The sequence below is a fragment of the Hyperolius riggenbachi genome, chromosome 4 (assembly GCF_040937935.1).
Source record: "Hyperolius riggenbachi isolate aHypRig1 chromosome 4, aHypRig1.pri, whole genome shotgun sequence".
NCBI classification, from domain to species: Eukaryota; Metazoa; Chordata; class Amphibia; order Anura; family Hyperoliidae; genus Hyperolius; species Hyperolius riggenbachi.
In genome coordinates, this window is record NC_090649.1 from 235,051,696 (window position 1) to 235,074,373 (window position 22,678).

The window sequence follows — 22,678 nt, forward strand, 5'->3', positions numbered from 1 at the left end:
AGTGCGCTCGCCTTGCAGCGCTGGATCCCCGGTTCGAATTCCAGCCAGGTCAACATCTGCAAGGAGTTTGTATGTTCTCCCTGTGTCTGCGTGGGTTTCCGCTGGGCACCCAGGTTTCCTCCTACATCCAAAAAAACATACAAATAAGTGAATTGGCTTCCCCCTAAAAATTGGCCCTCGACTATGATACATACACAACACAATACATACACAGACATATGAATATGGTAGGGATAAGATTGTGAGCCACTCTGAGGGACAGTTAAGTGACAAGACAGTATACTCTGTACAGTGCTGCGGAAGATGTTGGCACTATATACAGGAGTTGGACAAAATAATGGAAACACATTTAAAATCAACAAAATATATTTTAATAAGGTGTAGGTCCACCTTTTGCGACAATTACAGCCTCAATTCTCCGAGGTATTGATTCATACAAATTGTGAATTGTTTCTAAAGGAATTTTAGCCCATTCTTCAGTTAAAACACCCTCCAGTTCTTTTAGAGACGATGGCGGCGGAAATCGACTTCTTACTTGAATCTCTAATAACGACTTAATAATGTTGAAGTCTGGGCATTGTGGTGGCCAGATGAGATGCTTAACTTCATTAGAATGTTCCTCCTGCCATTTTTAACAATTCTAGCTGTATGGATTGGGGCATTATCATATTGAAAGATGGCATTCCCCTCCGAAACCAGTTCTTGAACCATAGGATGAACTTGGTCGCCCAAAATTCCTAAATAGTCTCAGCTGTTAATTCTTCCATGAAGGGAAATCATTGGCCCGGCGGATTTCCAAGAAATAGCACCCCAGATCATCACAGAACCCCCGCCATGTTTTACGGTTGGGAGAAGGCAGTCTGGATGAAATGCTTCTTTCAGCTGTATCCAAATGTACACTGGGCCAGAGGTCGGAAATAAGGTATGATTCGTCAGAGAAAATCAAATTTTTCCACAGCTCGAGGGACCAATTCTAGTGGTTTCTACACCACTCTAAACGCTTTGAAACATTTGTCTTTGAGAGCAGAGGTTTTCTAATTGTATTTCTTCCGTGGAATCCAGATTTGTGCAGCTCCCGGTGAACAGTTTTTGAGGAAACTGGGTTCTGTAGGTGTTCATTCAGCTCTGCAGTGATTTTAGGAGCCGTGGTCCTGCGAGCTTTTCTAACAATTCGATTTAGAGTCCGGTCTCTCTCAGACAACTTCGACTTTCGGCCACAACTGTGCTTTGCTGAGGACGTTTCTCCCTCTTCTCTTGCAAAGGCAGTCATTACTTTTGAGATAATACCTCTTGAAATGCCAAGCATTCGGACAGTTTCTGTTACAGTAGCACCTGCCATACGCGCACCAACAATTTGGCCTCTTTGAAAGTCTGACAGATCTGCCATTTTTATAAATTATAATCAACTTTGGTTTAAATATCTGTAAAAAAACAATTATTTTAATTAAACATATCAAATAACAAAAATAATAAACTAAAAATTGTTTTACATATGTCAAGTTTTGATTGCTTAAAACATGTTCAAAGATTATGACGCCAAAATGTTACGTGTTTCCATAATTTTTTCCAACCCCTGTAAATACTAAATAATAATAACAATAACAATACTCCATTTACCAGTGTGGAAAACTTAAGAGCTGATAAATAGAAAACGTTGTATACATACCTGGGGCTTCCTCCAGTCCCATTCCCATGGATTGTTCCCACACCACCTTCGGTACCGGGTCCTGTCACTTCTTTCAGTCGGATCCAGTCTGACGTAAGTGATGTGGGCTGTTTGCATATCTCTCCAGCAGTCGCTGAAGACATAAGTTAGTGTGCGCACTTCTCCTGCATAGACTGGCCCCATGGCTGAAGTGACTGAACCTGGTATCGGAGCGGCGGCGTGGGAGCGATCCGATCGGATGGGGCTGGAGGAAGCCCTAGGTATGTATAAAATGTTTGCTTTTAATCATCTCTGGTACACTTTAAAACCCCTAATGGCTAGGTTAGTAAAAGGTTCCAGGATGGAGCCCTTGAGTTTGGTTGTAGGATTTGCAGCATCTTGCAGAAAACACCAGTGTATGGTGACCATTATTGCTACTGAGAAATAAAGGTAAATCCTGGGTAACACCAGTTCTCTGGCAATTAAAGTCCCAAAGGGAGGAGGTGATCTTTTATCTCCTTAAATATAATTTTACCTTTCTAAACTGGAATTTTGAAGCAGGCTTTTACTACTAATTGCTTTACTGACAGTTTAGATGGGCATTTTCACTGAAGGCAGCTTGTTTATGTAGTTTTCCATCTCATATGCTCAGTTTCTGTCACACAGACTTCTAACTGCCTTGGGTTAGCCCTCTGATATAAAATCAACCTTTATTTGACAGTCAAATATTAGTCATGGCTGATTAGCATTTAGTATAAACATCTTAATATGCTAAGTAAGTCATTGAAGTTCTACAATAAAGGCTTGCTGCTATTTTAATAAGAATATTCACTGATAAATGGAAATTATTAAATTATTCTGCTATTATATCCACTTGTTAAGATGTGAAATTAAATAACAAAAATTACCAGTTAAGATCTAATTTAGAAAGCTAGCAAATCTGCCGCACAGCCAGGACTGGATTTTTCATTAGGCACTGGTGCCACCATTGAGTTGTACTACAGACTATTACAATATGTACATACGGTACATAGAGAGGAAATGACTTGGCAGTACAGTATACACATTTCTTTATCATGTCCATGTAATAAGTATATTGTTTTGAACCATAAGGATAATTGTACATCCTCCATAAATTCTCTGTAAGCTCAAACTCGAAGCACATTTGAACCAAACCTATGAACATTACATTTTTACATATTTCTGATAACAATGTGAGCTATTTATCAAAGCAATGTTGCACTTTGTAGAGATATCTGTATTAAAGTATGTTCAATATATTTTGTAATGGAAATATACCCAGTAACTAATGTATTCCTTAAATTCTTATATTCTTATTTAGCACCTGCAAAAAATTATTAGTTTAACCACTTTGTCCTTTAATACAGTATATCTACGTCAGCTGTGGCTCTCTCCAAGCCACAGCGACGTAGATATACTGACCTGCTTGCAGCCCTGTTGTGCAGGGACAGGTGCGCTTCAGAGCGCACCTCCCGGCACTAACAGCTGCAATACTAATTGGTGAAAGGGAAAATGTTCCCTTGTAGCCAATTAGTAACCCCTCCACGGATGAACGATCACCGCTGTAGCAAACAGCGTGATCATTCATCCCTCCCCTCCGTGGTCGGATCTGCTAAAAGAAAAGGATTAGAAAGCAGCCTGACTCACCTTCTCCTGTTCCAGCGACCAGCCTGCAGCCCAAGCCTCCGATCGCCGCTCTGCACGCAGCCCTGTGATGCTGAATAGCCGAGTCCCGGCTTGATGACGTCATCAAGCCGGGACCCGGTAACCGGCATCACAGGGCTGCGTGCAGAGCGGCGATCGGAGGCTTGGGCTGCAGGCTGATCGCTGGAACGAGATAAGGTGAGTCAGGCTGCTTTCTAATCCTTTTTTTTAACAGATCTGGCCACCGAGGGGGCTGCCTGGGTGGGGGGTGGGGCATCTGGCTGGCTCCTATGGGGGTGCGTGGACCCCTGGTGGGGGGTGGGGGGTAAAATGTGCAGCTGGGGGGGGGGGGCAATTTTATTTTATGTTTATAATTTTATACTGGGGGCAGATCTGGCTATAATGGTGGGGGGCCCTAATCCAGGGTGCACCCACTAATCCTGAGGGCGCATCTGGCTATAATGGGGGACCACTATTCCTGGGGACACATATGGACACATGAGGGGCAGCAATCCTGGGGATACATCTATCTATCTATGCTGGGAGGTGCCAAACACAGAGGACACATTGGGCTATACTGGGGGTGACTGATATTGGGGACACATCTGGCTATAAGGGGGGGTCTGATACTCGGGACACATTTTGCTATTTATACTGGGGGACAGAATACTGGTGACATGTTTTTATCTTCTGTGGCACTTTTTATTTTTAAACTGGAATTGATAAAAACTGAGCAAAAATGCATTTTTTTAATTTTTCCCCTCTTTTTCCCATTAAAATGCATAGAAAACTTTTTTGGTCTAGGGACAAAATACCCGCCAATGAAAGTCTAGTTTGTCCTGAAAAAAACGATACCTAGATCATTTAGGTGTCGTGAGTAGGGATAAAGTTATGGCTGATTAAAAAGGGACACCGCTAAAGCGTCAAAACTGCTCTGGTCAATAAGGGGAAAACAAGGTCTGGATGCGAAGTGGTTAAGAAAGAAATTACCTGCTGTAGATAGTTTTAAGCAGAGTTTATTTGACTTATTTATAACCATATATTTAAGTTTTTGTCATACCTACATAAGATAACTTCTTTCTCATTCTCTTTTTGTACATTTAAAGTATTTTATTCCTTGGGTGCCTCTGTGCAGTTTTACACTGTGGGATTTGGTGTTTGTATTTAAAGGAATATTGTAGGGGGGTCAGGGGAAAATGAGTTTAACTTACCCGGGGCTTCTAATGGTCCCCCGCAGACATCCTGTGCCTGCGCAGCCACTCACTGATGCTCCGGCCCCGCCTCCAGTTCACTTCTGGAATTTCAGACTTTAAAGTATGAAAACCACTGCGTCTGCGTTGCCGTGTCCTCGATCCCGCTAATGTCACCAGGAGCGTACTGCGCAGGCACAGACCATACATTGCCTGCGCAGTATGCTCCTGGTGACATCAGCGGGAGCGAGGACACAGCAACGCAGGCGCAGTGGTTTTCAGGCTTCAAAGTCTGAAATTCCAGAAGTGAACCGGAGGCGGGGTCGGAGCATCGGTGAGTGGCTGCGTGGGCACAGGATGTCTGCGGGGGGCCATTAGAAGCCCCGGGTAAGTTCAACTCCTTTTCCCCCAACCCCCTACAGTATTCCTTTAAGCAATGAAAATGCTTTCAATAGAGTGACTACCAACTAGGGATCATTAACCACTTAAGGACCCAGGGTATTTTCTTCTGATCGGTGCTGCGTGGACTCTCCAGCCCGCAGCACCGATCAGGAAATAGCCAGGGCGATCAGACTTCCCCCCCCCTTTTTTCCCCACTAGGGGGATGTCCTGCTGGGGGGGGGTCTGATTGCCGCCGGCTACCCGCACTTTCCGGGGGGGGGGCTCTTCAAAGCCCCCCTCCGGAGCGCTTTCCGCCCTCTCCGGCTTTCCCTCCCTCTCTCTTATCCTGTGAGTGGCGCAGGACGGAGTTCCGTCCTGAGCCTGATAGGATAGGCTTCTGCCTATCAGATGCTGGCGATCCCCGGCCAATCAGAGGCCGGGGATCGCCGATCTACGTCACGGCGCTGCTGCGCAGCAGCGCCGTGTGATGTAAACAGCGGGGATTTCTTCCCCGGATGTTTACATTATGCGTGCGAGCCGCGATCGGCGGCTCGCACACTGTTCACGGAGACAGTCTCCATGAACTGGCATGGAAAGGCCGCTCGATCGAGCGGCCGTTTCCATGCTATACCACTAACGACCCGCCGACGCCTATCGGCGTTAGGCGGTCGTTAAGTGGTTAAAGTGAACCTCCGGACTAAAAATCTACTCAGCAGAACTGAAAAGGCTTGGTGTATCTTTAACAGTTTCACAGCATCAGAACTTTGTTTTTCTTACCAAAGCATCATTTTTAGCTGCATTTTTAGCTAAGCTCCACCCATCAAAGAAAACTACCTGGGCTTTTTTTCCCTGATGCTGTGCAAAGCATGATGGAATTTCCTATGTTGTTGTTGTTCACGTTGCCTAGCAACTGGGAGGGGTGATCAGCACACAGGACAGTTGGAACTGTGTCTTATGGTCCCTGTCACCTCCTTTCAACCAAAAAGATGGCTGCTCTCATGAAATCAAGCATTTGCCTGTTCTTTTAAAACAGTGTGGGTAAGAGATTATATTACCTTTCTATTTTAATTAACATAACTAATGTAACTTAATGACAGTATGTTTGTTTAGGCTGAAGTTCCTCTTTAAGGTCAGTCAGGAATAGGGACAGGTCCATCATTTTCTCATTTTCCATACTTGCCTGAATTCTATTTGGCTTGTGCTTTCCATCTTTGTTAATATCATCCTATTCACTTTTTCTTCTTTTTTTTTTTCTAAGATCGAACTTAGACTTGCCCAGGTACTGAAATCCTAAAATTGTTTGGATAGGTTATGTACAGTACCAATGCATGACCCACTGGTTGTTTCAATCAACCTGCAAGGAGTTTGTATGTTCTCCCCGTGTTTGTGTGGGTTTCCTCTGGGCACTCTAGTTTCCTCCCACATCCGAAAAACATACAGATAAGTTAATTGGCTTCCCCCTAAAAATTGGCCCTAGACTATGATATATGCACTGCACGATACATACATACATAGACATATGACTATGGTGGGGACTAGATTGTGAGCCCCTCTGAGGAACAGTTAGTGACAAGACAATATACTGTGTACAACGCTGCATAATATGTCGGCAATATATAAATACTTAAATAAAACCTGGATTTATTAATAAATAAATTCTTTACTAGTTTGTACCCATGACTACAATCGCACAGCTACTGTTTTACAGATGTCCCTAGAGCCAGATGATGTCATGTGATCATGTGGGTGTTTTTAGTTGAGAAGTAAGGGTCTCTTATAAAATGTTGAGATGGCTGTGCATTATACTGCATCACACAGCCACTTGCATTGCAGCATTGACCTCATTACACTGAATCATCATTTATTCATCAATCATCATTACACTGAAAGACAGTGCTGTATATCACACAAAAAAGTGTACGTACAGTGCATTGCAATACAGCACGTGTATGAAAATGGCCCCATATAAAATAATGCAAATCAAAATGATCATTTGTTGCGTTGAACTGCAACATTTACCGAGCGAATGTCCCTTGAAGTGTATTTTTGGTAAAAGGACCTCAGAGGCCATTTTATTTCAGCCTAGTTAAGAATGTTTTATCTTGCTTTTAATGGGTTACAAATCAATCTCTGGATTTTAGTGTAAAGTATAACACAGTGATATCTACTACTTAAATTTCATAAAACCAAATGGCACTAGCCAGTCTGAGAATGTTTTAATCTACATCAGTATAAATCTGTATTCCTTTCTTTCCTTATTCATCCTTGTAGATACTTTGGGCCTGATGCATGGAAACGTGGTAATTTTACCGTGCACAGACATTGCATGGCACTATTACCCTTACTACCACCACTGTGTGCCGCAAGTTATGCTATTAGGGTGACACACAATACTGGACTAGCCCAACCACTGCTATGGTAACGTGTGTTACTAATGAGAGTTACCCTTAGTAGCAGTCATGCTAGTCTAGCACCTAATAGTGTAACTTGCTGTATACAGTGCCAGTAGTAGAAATGTTGCCATGAGATGTCTGTGCACAGCAATATTACTGTTTTTTTTATGCATTGGGCCATTTTTCTCTTGTTATAATAAACACAAATTCTGATCCATAAACAATTCACAAGATGTAACCCTTAAAGTACTCCTAAAACATAACTTTTATTATAAATACTTTAAAAGTGTTGCTGTACAACTATATTGATTACAAAACCGAGGGCAGGATCTAATACAAAGCAGGTCGTTTTGGATTGTGTCCAATCTATCACTCAGACCTGGATCTCTGTCCCCTTGACCACTGTTTACTGTTTACAATCAAACGAACTATCACACTACCGAATGGGAGGTACTGGTAATAAATAACAATTGCACAATGCCCAAACAGGGCTAGACCATAAGTACCAGAAACTTGGTCAATAGTATACCTATCCCATATACACAACAATATGATCGCTGTGGTAATACATGGGAGGTTTCCTGTCTCAGGTAATGAGATATAAAAGACTGTATATGGTCAGTATTGGTATGAACACTAAAGGGTGAGGGTCTTTGCTGATCCCCCCCCCACTGGTCAACTTGTATTCCCCGTGGGGTGTAGCTATCTCTGCCCCAGTGTCACCAATTGAGACCTACATCACAGTACAATTTCCTCTAAAAATTAATACCTATATAATGGAATGAGCACAATTGTGGACGCGTACATAGCAACGCGTATATCCAATGCGGACACTGGCGCTGTATAAACAGATCTGCTCTCGCTGTCCTGTTGGCGAGAGCATGACCCTCCACGCTGCCTCCAACTGTAGCAACTTTTTGTCTAGATCACCCCTTCGGACACCACATTTTCATTGCTGTAAACCCCAAAAGGATATCGCGTGTGGATTATCGGTATGCTGCAGGTTCATGTGTTTTGATATGGGGGTGTCCCTTTTGTGTTTTATATCCCCCATATGTTCCAGGACCCTGTCCTTTAAAGCTCTTGTGGTCTTTCCCACATAGAGCAGATCACAGTTACATCTTGCGACATATACCAATCCTTTGGTATTACAGTTGAAAAACGATCTTATGGTGAAACTCCTATTTGCGGCTTTCGAAACGAATTTTTGACTGTGGGCATGCGGTTACAGGCCTTACAGTGGCCACATTTGAATGACCCATTTGGTTTTGGGGGTAGCCACTTAAGGTGGGATGTCCCCTCTTTTTTTAGTTGTATATGTGCTATGCACCAACATATCCCTCAAATTTTCGCTTCGTCTGTACGTCACTGATGGTCTGATTGTTAGGAACTTGGTTAGATGTTTGTCTTGGTGTAGAATTGGCCGATACCTCTCTAAAATCTTGAATATCTGGTGGGACTGATTGGAGAATGTCCCTATCATTCTGACGCATTGTTTCCCGGTGTTCAGGGTCTTGTTTTTGGACACCAGGGTCTCCACACGTTTTGTGGATTTAGCCCTATAGTATGCTCTGTCCACAACATGTTTAGGGAAACCTCTCCGGGTAAATCTCCTGCTTAATAATACACTTTCTTTTTCAAACAATTCATCAGTGGTGCAATTTCTTCTCGCCCTGAGGAACTGACCCACTGGAATCCCAGTTTTTAACGACTTTGGATGTGCGCTATTCCAATGTAAAAGTGAATTGGTCGCAGTACTTTTGCGAAATATTTTTGTGTTTAAACAACCACTGGGACTTTTGTTGATCTCTATGTCCAAAAACGTGATAGTTTGCAGGTTTATCTCATATGTAAAGTGCATCCCAACGTCATTGTTGTTTAAAATCTCCACAAAGTCTATAAATAGTTCTCTGGGGCCCTCCCTTAAAGTGACTCTGTAACAAAAATTACAACGTTTTTTCTACCATCCTACAAGTTCCTAAACCTATTCTAATCTGTTCTGGCTCACTGCAGCACTTTGTACTATTACGGTCTCTGTAATAAATCAATGTATCTTTCCCTTGTCAGACTTGTCGGCCTGTGTCTGGAAGGCTGCCAACTCTTCCATGCTGGTCTGTTCCTCTATGCACACTCCAGTGTGTGTTTTATTTACATAAGCCAGCAGCTTCTCTGCTATCTTATCAGTGATAGAAGAGAGCTGGATAAAAATCCTCCTTTGTTAGGCTGTGAAAGTAGCTTGCTGACACATACTGAGGAATTACAAACACAGGCACAGGCAGAGCTGTCTGCAGGAAGCCTGTAATGTTCAGTGCATGAGAGAAGAAGGGGACAGAAGGTAAACACACAAATGATCTTTTGAGATTCAAAAGGAAAGCTGTATACAGCCTGCTTGTGTATGGATGTATTTTCTATGTGTGGACATATTGTACATTAATCTACTTCCTGTTTTGGTGGCCATTTTGTTTGTTTATAAACAAACTTTTTAAAACTATTTTTGACTACTTTTAATGCGGCGAGGAGCGGCGAAATTGTGACAGAGGGTAATAAGAGATGTCCCCTAACACACTGGTATGTTTACTTTTGTGCGATTTTAACAATACAGATTCTCTTTAATATCAAGATGTCATCTATAAATCTGCCCCAGAAGACAATGTGGAATGTAAGATCATCAATGAACACCCTGGTGTCCTCCCACCAGCCCAGGAACAGATTTGCATATGAGGGGGCACACGATGTCCCCATAGCACTGCCCCTGAGCTGATGATAGCACTTGTCGCCAAATATAAACGTATTGTGCGTCAGAATGAATTTCAAAGTGCTTAGCAAGAAATTAGAATGAGCGAGTAAATGTGTGCCCCGTGATCGGAGGAAGTATTCCACTGCCTGGATGCCGAGATCATGTCTAATATTGCTATAGAACGACTTGACATCCAGGCTTGCCAGATACGTGGTCTCTGATACATGGACATCCTGTAGTTTGCAAAGTACATCTTTGGTGTCTTGCAAGTAAGACGGCAGGATCTCTACAAAAGGTTTCAAGAAAGAGTCCACATATTGGCTAAGGAGGTCAGTTAGATTCCCTCTCCCCGATACAATGGGCCTACCAGGAGGATCTGTCTGGTGCTTGTGAATTTTGGGTAGTGCGTAAAATGCTGAGATGATCGGATGTTTGATCGACTCTTTGAGCATTTCAAAATCATCCTTGTCTAGGGCCCCTGTTGACCGTCCCTTTTCAAGTAGTATTTTTAATTCTTCTTTGTGGGTGTTGATGGGATTTGATCGTAGTAACCTATACTGGTCATCTGTGTCCAGAATTTTATTACACATCATCACATATTTATCTGCATCCATCACAACAATATTTCCCCCTTTTATCAGCGGGTTTGATCACAATACTTTTATTCTGAGTCAGGTTTAACAAAGCAGCCTGCTTATCCTTTGTCAAATTACTGTGATCAATTTCATTTCTCTGATGGACCTTCTCCCCCAATTCTCGTAGATCTCTAGTCACCATATTTACAAACGTTTGTATATGGGTATGTTGTGAAAAAGTGGGACAATATGTGCTTTTGTTGTAAAGGTTACTTTTAGGAGTCATTTCCCTCTCCCCAGCGTTTTCCAATAACAGATCGTTAAGAGCTTCAAATGCTGCCCTATCCAACTGATCAGTCCTCCTGTCTTTTGCTGACTGTGTTTCATGTGTTTTGATGAGCGCTAATTTTCTAGCGAAGAGATGTATATTTTTCACCCATTCAAAAGATGAGAAGTTTTTAGTTGGTACAAATGACAGACCCTTCATTAGCAAGCTGATCTGTGTGTCATTTAAAGTGACCATAGAGAGGTTGACGACTTTCAACATATCAATCGGATCAACTTCTCTATTTACCAGTGATGTAGGGTTTTTTCCTTCCTCCTGCCTGTATATCCCCATTTGTCCCTGTTTCTCAAAGTGGGTTTCGGGGTCTGATCTGGCGTTATGATCCCTTTGTCCAGGATGTCTATAGTTTGCTCTAAAAAACTGGCCCCTTGATTGTTCACAGGGCGGGGTAAAGTGTTAGGAGGGTTTTCTTATTTTTGTGTCTTTTGTTAGGGGCCCCTTGTCCTTTGGGGGGGGGTGGGGTTTCCTCTATTAATAGGTTTGTGTGTTTTAACTGATGAATCGGATTCCGTATCTAATCATGCTTTACTTCCGGATTGTGACTCCTCCCCTACTGGTGTGGGGGCTTTCTTCACAGCCCAAGAGTAGACCTTGTTCTGTCTGAAATCGTCCCTATCTCTCTCTGTATCTTCTGTTGTTTCCTAGATTTAATTTCTTCCCGATACAAATTAATTTTAGACTCCAATTTGGCCTCTAAACGGTCAAAATCGGGATGTCCTGACGCTTCAAGTATTAATTTCTGTTGTGCTTGTAATTTTGTTTTAGTTTTGTCTAGGAATTTATTTTCAAAATCTCGCAGATATTGCATTTGTTCTAAGGTCTGTCTCCTTTTGAGCTCCTCCCATCCTTTCATGAATTCTACCTTTTCTGTGTGTGAGTGGGGTTTTGTGAGGTTCCTTAATCCTCTTACAGTAATGTTTCATGAAGATAAACATCAAAAGTAACAACTTCCCAGGCTGATCTGATGTATTCTTTATACTGTATGTCTTAAAAATCTCCCTAAAACCAGGTTCAATGTCTACATGTTTTCCCACTGTCTCATCCCCTGCCTCTGTACTATTTTCTAGTGTATTGTCTCTTACTTCTTTTGTCAGAGCATCTATGGAGGGGAGTTCAGCTGAAAGATAAGCCATACCCCTAACCACAATGCTAGGCATATGTGGTAATATTTGCAACAAATGTTGGTGATGTGGGCTAAACCCCCCCCCCCCCTTTCGTCCTGCACGTTCAATTCTACGCTGTAGGGCTGCTCCATGCGGAAGGTTTAGGGCCCTTTTCCACTATCGCGAATTCGCATGCGTTTTTCGCATGCGAGTTCGCATAGTAATACAAGTGAATGGGACTGTTTCCACTTGTCAGGATTCCTTTGCGTTTTTCTGTGCAGAGGAGATTCGCATGGCGGGGCCATCGGGATTCGCATGCCGCATGCCGCTATGCAAATCGCATGCAATGTATTTAATGGGAGATTCGCGTGCGGTTTGGGGGTGCGGATTTTCGTGCGGGTTTTCATGCAGATTCGCATGGAAACAGTGGGGAATCGCACCGGAACTGCCGTGGTTAAATTCGCGTGCATCGTCATCCATGCGGGTTCGCGTGCGAATTTGCATGGGGGTTCGCATAGAACCGCATGCGAGATTTTTACCGCAGCGATTCCCACCGCACAAGTGGAAATGCAGCCTCAGGTTGCCAGGGTCATGCTCTCGCCAACAGGACGATGAGAGCAGATCTGTTTATACAGCGCCAGCGTCCGCATTGGATATACGCGTTGCTATATACGCGTTGCTAGGGACGCATGGCAACCTAAGGGATATGACATCACAGGATATGACACCAGCAGCCAGAACGAGGCTTGGAGAGCGGTGAGTAGATGTGTCATCACCGTTCTCTCATGCTGTGGATGGGGCAGCCCTGTGGGGAGGTTGTGCAAACAGGTAGGTTTACACAACAGGCAATATGGATAATTTAGAAGCAAGGGGTGGACCTGATAGATCGGGTGTGGCAGGGTAGTGGCTATTTAACCTATTTTGGTTCCTGGACGTAGTTTCTACGTCCAGGAACCATGCGCGCTCCCGCGGCGATCGCACGCGTGCACGCGCACTCCCGGCCGCGGATTCGGTAGCCAGGCAATCAGTGTATCGGGCTATGGTGCCCGATCACTGATTCCTCTCCCCCGCTGAAAAAGCGACAGCTTCTCTCGGAAGCTGTGCTTTTTCTGGCTGTTCCCTTCCCGATGCGTCACTCTAAGCGTGTGCTACGCTTAGAGTGACGTCATGTAAACAAACTCATGGCCGCCATCTTGTGGCCAAAAAGTAATACTACACCTGTAAGAAAAAAAAAAATTAACAGACATTTACATTATAAATCTATTGTTTACCTCCCACCCTCCCAAAACTACCCAAATAAAATGTTTACTATAAAAAAAAAAAATTACAATAAAAAAAAAAACATGTAAATATTTACCTAAGGGTCTAAACTTTTTAAATATCAATGTAAAGATGAAATATTTCTATATTTTTTTTATTTTAAACTTGTAAATAGTGATAGATGCAAAATGGAAAAAATGCACCTTTATTTCCAAATAAAATATTGTCGCCATACATTGTGATAGGGACATAATTTTAACGGTGTAATAACCGGGACATATGGGCAAATACAATACGTGAGTTTTAATTATGGAGGCATGTATTATTTTAAAACTATAATGGCTGAAAACTGAGAAATAATGAATTTTTCCATTTTTTTCTTATTCTTCCTGTTAAAATGCATTTACAGTAAAGTGGCTCTTAGCAAAATGTACCCCCCAAAGAAAGCCTAATTGGTGGCGGAAAAAACAAGATATAGATCAGTGCATTGTGATAAGTAGTGATAAAGTTATAGGCTAATGAATGGGAGTTGAACATTTCTCACGTGAAAACGACGGAACGCGAATGGGTTAAGCACATCCAGCTGACAGCTCGATTAGCTCTGACTTGGGCTATTGCTGGGGGAAACTTTGACACTTGGTGTGGGGATATCTTTGTACTGTGTTTGTTTATGTTGTGCACTATTTTCTTCTGATGACGCCCTGTATTAGGGTGAAACAATTGTTGAGAGCACTGTAAATATTGACACTCATGCACCCACTTATATGTGTTACCCCAGTTACTTTCTGTGAAGGAGGATTACCTATATCCTTGACCCCCATGGGGTCCTTTGCAACTAGTGTGGCTGATCTACATTGACCTGTGTGCGAGCAAACCACACCCCAGTACTAGGGGAACTTGCACCCAGTGTTTTTCTGCCACAATTGTGCTCATTATATAGGTATTAATTTTTAGAGGAAATTGTACTGTGATGTAGGTCTCAATTGGTGACACTGGGGCAGAGATAGCTACACCCCACGGGGAATACAAGTTGACCAGTGGGGGGGGGATCAGCAAAGACCCTCACCCTTTAGTGTTCATACCAATACTGACCATATACAGTCTTTTATCTCTCATTACCTGAGACAGGAAACCCCCCATGTATTACCACAGCGATCATATTGTTGTGTACATGGCATAGGACTCCTATAGACCAAGTTTCTGGTACTTATGGTCTAGCCCTGTTTGGGCATTGTGCAAGTGTTTACATTAAAACCCCTCCACCAACCCGACATGTTTCACCCCCCTTAATTGGAGGCTTCATTAGGTGATAAGTGCTAAGGGTACAAAGGTACTAAGAAAAAAGACAGCATTCAAAAATACATTTCTATATACAATCAAATAGAGCGATGGAGCGACGTGCTCTCATGCCCTAACAGCAGCGTCTAAGACTTGGTTCACACTTACTAACCGATTTAGACTGTTTTCTGCAACAGATCCATGGACATGTCGACGGACACTATGTTAACTATAGGATCCATTCACACTTGTGTGTTGCAGATTCAAAATGTAAAGTTTATAGATAGCAATGCTATTTAGGACATGTCCATTTAAACAAACGCTAACAGATGTGAATGGGCACAGTGGATTGTACATCTGATCTACTGTGACCATCTATGTTAGGAACCCTGATGAGTATGAACCCAGCCGAATAGTATAATTGCAGATAAATGAAAAAATAGTCATCCAAGTTGTGTAATTCCACTGACCTCTACACTATGTCTTCCCTCATATTACCTGTGCATGCATAGTGAATTTGTAAATAAATAGGTATACTCTGCAAATTGTGTCTTAGTGAATTTAATAAAGAATTCTTTTCAGCACTAGTAAACACTTTAAAGCTGAAAAATGTTTGTTTTTTGATACACTGTTCACGTTGAATTAAATCATCTGTGTTGCTTCCTTAGAAAAAATTGACGTTGATGCCCGTCTCTCAGAACTGTGTGAAGATGTCAAGGTATGTGCATGCCAGGTGTTTTCTTCTTTCTGTGGTAGTTGGAATACCCAAACTGTTTGCACGCTGCATTAATAAAGACCTAGCAGTACTAGACTTTGTGTGTGTGTGTGTTAATATGAGTATATACATGCTGTATAAAATACAGTACTGCGTAATATGGAATATAGCGCAATACAGCGCTGCGTAATATGACACAACTGCGTAATATGGAATACAGCACCGTACAGTGCTGTGTAATATGACAGCACTGCGTAATATGTTTAGCGCTTTATAAATACAATAAATAAAATAAATACTGGTTGCTTTAAAGTGAGGTTGCTTTCAAAATAATGGAATTAATCTTTTTCATAAATCCATTGAGGCCTCATTAACACTATAAATTGCAGGTGACCATATGTTAATTCTGCACTGCATAACTACTGCATTTTTCTCTATTTAGGACAGACCTCATTGAGTATGGGGCTGTGCACAATGTCATGTTGTTGAGCTGATGTGAGCAACTTGTATCAGCGATACACAGGTGCATAGACAGCACTGCCTGGTGGGCAGACTTATGCACTGCACAGCAGTGTATTCCAACAATGATTTGCTGCATGCATTTTTGTGCACAACACAGTGCTATCCCATAAAGTGTCATTGATTTTGGTGCTGGAAGTGGCCTACAGATACTATGTATATTTGCAAAACACATAGCACAGCAATTGCGTGATTGTGCCTCTTTGATAAATGAGGCAGTGCACAGAATGATATAAATGCATATGGCTGTGTTGCGTTTGAAAACGCAGTGCACACAGCACATGTAGTAGGATCATTAGATGCAGTATCTAATGATCCTACTACATGTGCTTTGTGCACTGCGTTTCCAAATGCACCACACCTCTGTCCAGTGTCTGATGCTGTTGCAGAATTTCAAATGCATGTGATACAAAAAAAACTACACCACAATGTGCACAGTATGAATGGGCCAAAATATGAAGTGCATAAATAAACGCCTAAAGCACATCAGTATTTGGTATGTCCACCCATTGCCTTTAAGGGCCCATTTCCACTTGTGCTGCGCGATTTTGCCGGGAAAATCGCGGTAACGAATCCGCATGCGGTTGCGGTTTCTTTGCCGTTTCTATGCAGATTTTCACGCGGAATCGCTTGCGGTTTGTGCAACGCGATTTTAACCATGTCAATGCCGGCAAGCATTGACATGGGTTATAAGCGGAAACGCAGGGAAAACCACAAGACTAAAATGCTTGCGGTTTTCCTATTTAGTTACATTACCGACGAATCGCGTGCGTCGTGCGAATTCTGCGGGGTCTACCGTGCAGATTTTTTTCTGCACAGAAAAACGCTCAGAAATCCTGACAAGTGGAAACAGGCCCATCCACTTGTATTGTCTATGCGAATCTGCATGCAGGAAACGCATGCAGATTCGCTCTAGTGGAAACGGTCCCTAAAACAGCATAAATTCTCTTGAACACCGTTGTACACAGTTTATGATTTTACTGGCATATCCTGCAATGCATGATTAAACAGTTATATCAAATGGATGCAAATGATCAGCTAGTTAAAGCACTATAGTTAAACAAAATTAGCTGTTTAGGGAGGGAGGATGAAACTGGGTGAGAAAAAGCCAAGTTCTACTAGCCAGCTGAAGTCCTTGATGACATTGTGAAAAAACAAACAAACAAATATTCCCAGGTTATTCAGGCCAACACACAGGCCTGAATCACCTGTAAACATATCTTAAAAGAGGTTTTTCTTGAGGTAACAAGGGTATTCAACCATCGGAACTAACCCCAGCCACCAGACTAGGTACTTCACAAGTAAACACAAATAGGAGGAGTATCTGTTTATTGTTCAGTTCTGTCTTGTATTGGCCATGTCCTTTATTTTCATTTCTATAATTACAAATACTGTTTAATGAAATAGTAAAAAAAAAATGAAACCCCAATAAGGCCTGGTGCACACCAAAACCCGCTAGCAGAGCCGCAAAATGCTAGCAGATTTTGAAACGCTTTTTGTTCTTTTTCTGTAGCGTTTCAGCTAGCGTTTTGCGGTTTTGTGTAGCGGTTTTGGTGTAGTAGATTTCATATATTGTTACAGTAAATCTGTTACTAAACAGCTTCTGTAACAAAACCGCCTGGCAAACCGCTCTGAACAGGCGTTTTTCAGAGCGGTTTGCGTTTTTCCTATACTTAACATTGAGGCAGAAACGCATCCGCAATCCAAAAAATGCCTCACCCCGGGAGTATGCGTTTCTGCAAAACGCCTCCCGCTCTGGTGTGAACCACCCCATTGAGATACATTGACCAAGCGTATCCGCAGCCGCAAGCGGCTACAGAAACACTGAAAAAGCCGCTCGGTGTGCACCAGCCCTAAACAGAAAACTGTTTACATAGGAAAATTGATGTTCTAAAGGCAAGGTGTGGTCACAACAAATTTTGATTAGATCTAGTTTTTTTTATTCTTATCTTGGTTTAAGCTGTTTACATGTTATTAATTGATACAAGCTTTTTTTTTGTTTTTGTGTAAACCTTTTTGTTTAATCAGAAAATAGATAATCCTGATGAGCTGGCAGAACTGATTAACATGAACCTGGCTCAGCTTTGCTCTCTACTGATGGCGCTTTGGGGGCAGTTTATCGAAGTTATTGTCTTGCAAGATGAATTAACAAGCATTGTTGCACAAGAACACCACACACTTAGGGTAAGTAAAGAACTAGATTCAGGCTTCAGGTTGATGAGCCTACCTTGCTAAAACGGTCAGTCTTCCAAAAGTAGTATACGGGAGCCTACCTTTGTAGCTCAGCCTTCCATCTGCCACTATGAAGGTCATTCCGGCTACAATTTCATAGGGTGCAGTTACTTGGCAGCAAACAAATGCATCATGTTGCACCTGAGCATGGTTAATGTGACTTGATGTAGTGTCAGTCTATCCACTGCCAATGTCCAGCAATAGCCGTCTGGTGCATAGAAGCAGGCAACGCAGTGAATTCACTTCCTTCAGCCTCCTGTATGAAGCTGACCGTTATTTTTACAAAATGCTTCAGTGCACTTCCGCATACCCAGAAGCAGGAAGTGACCACAAGCATACGTCACTTCCTGTTTGACTCGATGCCAGATGGGGAATATTCCCCCAAAGGCCAGTTTGCAGTGTAAAACCAGCCTAATTGTTTTACTGCCTCATTTACTGAGCAAGAAGTCTGAGCATAGATTATAGAAGAGAGTACAGAGAAGTAAATGCTGATATTTAGCACTACACTTTGGCTACTGTGGGATTCAGTGCTCAGAGAGGTAATCAAATGGCCGCGTTTCACGGCCACAGCCGCTTCCCCAGGTCTATAGGTGTGCCTAAGGTGAAGTGTCTCTCTATCTTGAACGCCAAAAGATAGACACTTTACCTTAGATACACCTATAGACCTGAGGAAGCGGCTGTGGCCGTGAAACGCGTTGTCATTTGTGCCCCAATAAAATTTAAGAAGTACTTACCACTACCTTACGTGTGAGTTGAACTACTATAAGGTAGGAACAATCGTACCTTTTTCTAATTACTATATTACCTACTAGAACTACTGATATATGTCCACGGGTGCCTCCTACCTTCTCCCACTATTCCGGTGCACCACCTGCACCTGGCTAATCTATTCTGGGGCACCACCTTCACCTGGCTAATCTATTCTGGGGCACCGCCTATACCTGGCTATCTATACTGGGGCACCTATAGCTTGCTACCTACACTGGGGCACCACATGTACCTGGATTATTATACTGGAGCACCTATAGCTCTCTGCCTACACTATGGCATCTGTACCTGGCTACCTGTACTGGGGCACATATAGCTCGCTACCTATACTGGGGGCACTTGTACCTTGCTAACCTATACTGTGGGCACCTATGTCTGGATACCTATACTGGGGGCACCTTTGCCTTGCTACCTATTCTGGGGAACCTATACCTGGATACCTATATGGGGGACACCTGTACCTAGCTAGGACAGGGGGTCAAGAGGTGACACAGGGGGCCTAGAGGGGGACAAAAGAGGCACAGGGGGAACAGAGGGGGAGAAAATAGGCATAAGGGGAACAGAGGTGACACAGAGGGGGTCAAAAGAGGCACAGGGAGAACAGAGATAATATGGGGAGATGAGGTGACACAGAGGGAGACAAATGAGGCACAAACTGAGGTGACACAGAGGGGGACAAAATAGGCATAGGAAGAACAGAGGGGGATAAAAGAGAATGGATTTGGGTTAACCAGGGACTACCTGTATTTTGCTAGTATTTGGCTCCTCCCACACCATGTAATTGCCACGCCAACTTTTGTGGTGCGCTTTGCGCGCTGCTTTTTTTGATAGGGGGTACATTTGCCTAGGGATGACTCACAAAGGGGTACACGTGTTAAAAAGGTTGAGAACCACTGCCCTAAGGTAACTACTTATGTATTTTTTTGTTTTTGCAAAAAAAAAAATTGGTGGTACCTTGGGGAGAATGAGGGAGGGAAGGAGTTAATTAAATGTAATTGTGTGTCTGTTTATAAAAATAAATGTATGTATGTGTAATCTTACTATTTGGTCACAAAATGTCCTCAATAATTTTTTTTTGTACTCTTACGCTTACAGGAAGCAAAATGTGCATGTGATGACGGTTTCTCATAGAAGCCAGCAATCATTGCAGGGGGGAACTTAGATCAATGAATGAGAACTGCGTTCCCATTCATTGATCTCAGGGCTAAAAGGCGGCGGCAGCGGCGGCTAACATGAGTGCGGGTGCGCGCACACAAGCAGTGGTTAAAACAGCACTGCAATATGTTTACAGAATCAAAAATTGTATTTCTTATGCAGCTTCTATTCACCCCTATTCCTTTCTATGGACTGTTTATGAATGCCTATGATACATAATTACTATAGTGAGGTTTACATCATAAGCTGTGGAATTTTAAATAAATCACTGTTCCTATTGGATAAAAATATATATTGAAATGCTGTTGATTTTGATTAGGAATTTATTAAAATACCATTCCATTTACGGTGGTGTTGCTTTAATACTCTGAGTTTTTTGCTTCAGAGTTCCAATGTTTGACTGTGTTGTATCTTCAGGTTCGTAGATTTGCTGAAGCCTTCTTTTGCCTCGAGCATCCCAGACAAGCGGCTCTGGCATACCAAGAATTGCAGTAAGTACAAAAATCTGTGTGTAATAACTTGTACTGCTTTACCTACAATACTGATGTGTACAGAAAAATAAAGATGGTGAGTTAAACAGGTTTTTTTTTTTTTTCACATTAAAAAATAAAACCGAAGTCTTATGTTGGCAGGCTTCACAATCCCAGGTTTATACCGGGCTACATGAAGTGCAAGAGCTTAATGGGGCAAGTGTGCCTGCAGTAGCAGCTGGCCACAACTCCAAAAGTCTGATAGCTTGCGCTTTTGAGCATCTAATGCTGCTCGCCGAGCATTTAGGCAATTATGGCAACACTAAGGCGAGGGATTGCAATGTACAATCCCTGACCTTGGAAAATCAGGGTCTGTATGTGTCTTAGACTTTGCTAAACCAACACATCAGTGGTTTGCAGTCTTTATTCACTCTTAATTCTTTTCTACAAAAATAGGGTGTTATTAGAGTATGACAGGAGTAGAGGTTAAATAACCCTAAATCCCAATTATAAATGTATACATTGGAGAAAAAAGGGCCCTCATAATCTGTATAAAAACCATGCTTAATAACAATAACAATAATATTTATATAGCGCTTTTCTCCCTGGGGACTCAAAGCGCTGTGACCCTGCATTATGCAGTCTCAAAGGCTCGGGAAAAGAGGTGAGTTTTTAGCCTTTTTTTTAAAGCTGTCCAGAGAGGGAGCCTCTCGTACTGATTGTGGAAGTGAGTTCCATAGAGTGGGGGCTGCGTAGGAAAAGGCCCGAGCACCAAATGTTAAGTGTATCCTGGGAATAATCAGCTTCATCTTGTTGGCAGAGCAGAGGGTGCGTGGAGGGGCATAAAGTTCCAATAGATCCGCTATGTATTTGGGTCCCATGTGGTGTAGAGCCTTGAATGTCAGAATGTACTGTAGACTAAAAAACATATGAGGTAGACAAATGGTGTCGTCTGGCGCTTGAACAGGTGAAACAGGTGTTTTTGGAGCACCTTCACTGCCACTATTCTTCTATTAGGGAACGGGGGGGGGGGGGGGGGGGGGAGTCACTCAGCCAGCAAGGAAGCTATATATATGGAGGTGGGTGCGAGGGATACTAGACCACCAGGGAAGTTATATGGGGAGAGAGTGGGGCCATTAGACCACTAGAGCAATTATATTGGTGAAAGTGAGAGGACCAATATACCAGCACTAAAGGGACGTGGGGGAGGGGGCTCATTACACCACCAGCGCAGCTATATGAGGGAGGTGGGCCACTAGACAACTAGAGATGCAATATCAGGATGAGAAAGTTAAAAGTAATAGCCTGGGTTACTCTAGGTTTCTGTTCAAGTCTAAACAATCTTCATGTTTTCGCATGGAAAAAAGAAGTACCTTGACTTATATTCGCATCAGTTTATATTTGAGTATACTCAGTGGACCATATCCAATTGAATGTGATAAGAAAAGTAGCTTGCAGATGCAAGCTAATTTATCACCTTTGCCATCACGCGAGTATTAACAGCACATCGTATTGCTGGTTTCCTTTGCGCAATTGTAGATCATTAGCCTGAGCAATGCTCCCTTTTACTGGGCGATGGGGAGCGAGGTTTTACACTGTGGTGCTGTTCTTCAGCACTGCGGTCTCACTCCCCAGAGATGCATGCGCACCGCCCAACATCCATCGCCATCTTCAGCTGCTGCATCTGGAGGTCTCCTTTAATGAGGAGACCCCCAGAGCTCCCCATCGGGTCCCCCCCCCCCCCCCCCACGCTGCTGCGCCGTCACCCTTTGTCAATTTACATACCACCGCTGGACATCTGCTGCCTCCCACCGCAATGATGCTGTAATTATGACGTGGAGCTCTGGGGGTCTCCTTATTAAAGGAGACCCCCAGATGAAACGGCAACAACGTGCATTAGCTGGTTTAGATCTACTTTTTGCTGGTCTAAGCTAAGTCTCATGTCTGCAGGGAAGCATCGCTTGAAAAGGACATTTGGATAGTGTTTAAAGAGCTTGCTGGGTGAAAAAAAAATAGAGGGGCTGCAGCACACAACAGGAAAACAGTGACAGGGGCTCACCAACTGCGCCAAAGTGTCCCCAATCTGGTGAGTCCTACTCTAACCAGGCAAAAATACTAGTTTTTATCAGCATTCTAGTGGGAACCATGCCAAAAGCCCAAGGGTCAACTAAATGGGAGAAAGGAAATTAAAAACACCTCACCTAGAAGGTGAGATGTTTTTTTAATTTCCTTTCTCCCATTTAGTG

General features: G+C 42.9%; 1 protein-coding gene across 4 annotated transcripts in view; it reads left to right on the plus strand.

Annotated features, from left to right (window-relative positions):
• FAM135A (family with sequence similarity 135 member A) overlaps window positions 1-22,678 on the plus strand; it is a 180,272-nt gene that overhangs the window by 118,915 nt on the left and 38,679 nt on the right. For all 4 annotated transcript variants that reach the window (XM_068281457.1, XM_068281459.1, XM_068281458.1 and 1 more), the window contains 3 exons: window positions 15,242-15,291; window positions 17,836-17,991; window positions 20,380-20,453. In XM_068281457.1, the coding sequence (XP_068137558.1) occupies window positions 15,242-15,291; window positions 17,836-17,991; window positions 20,380-20,453 (280 nt within the window). The remainder of the gene's footprint in view (window positions 1-15,241; window positions 15,292-17,835; window positions 17,992-20,379; window positions 20,454-22,678) is intronic.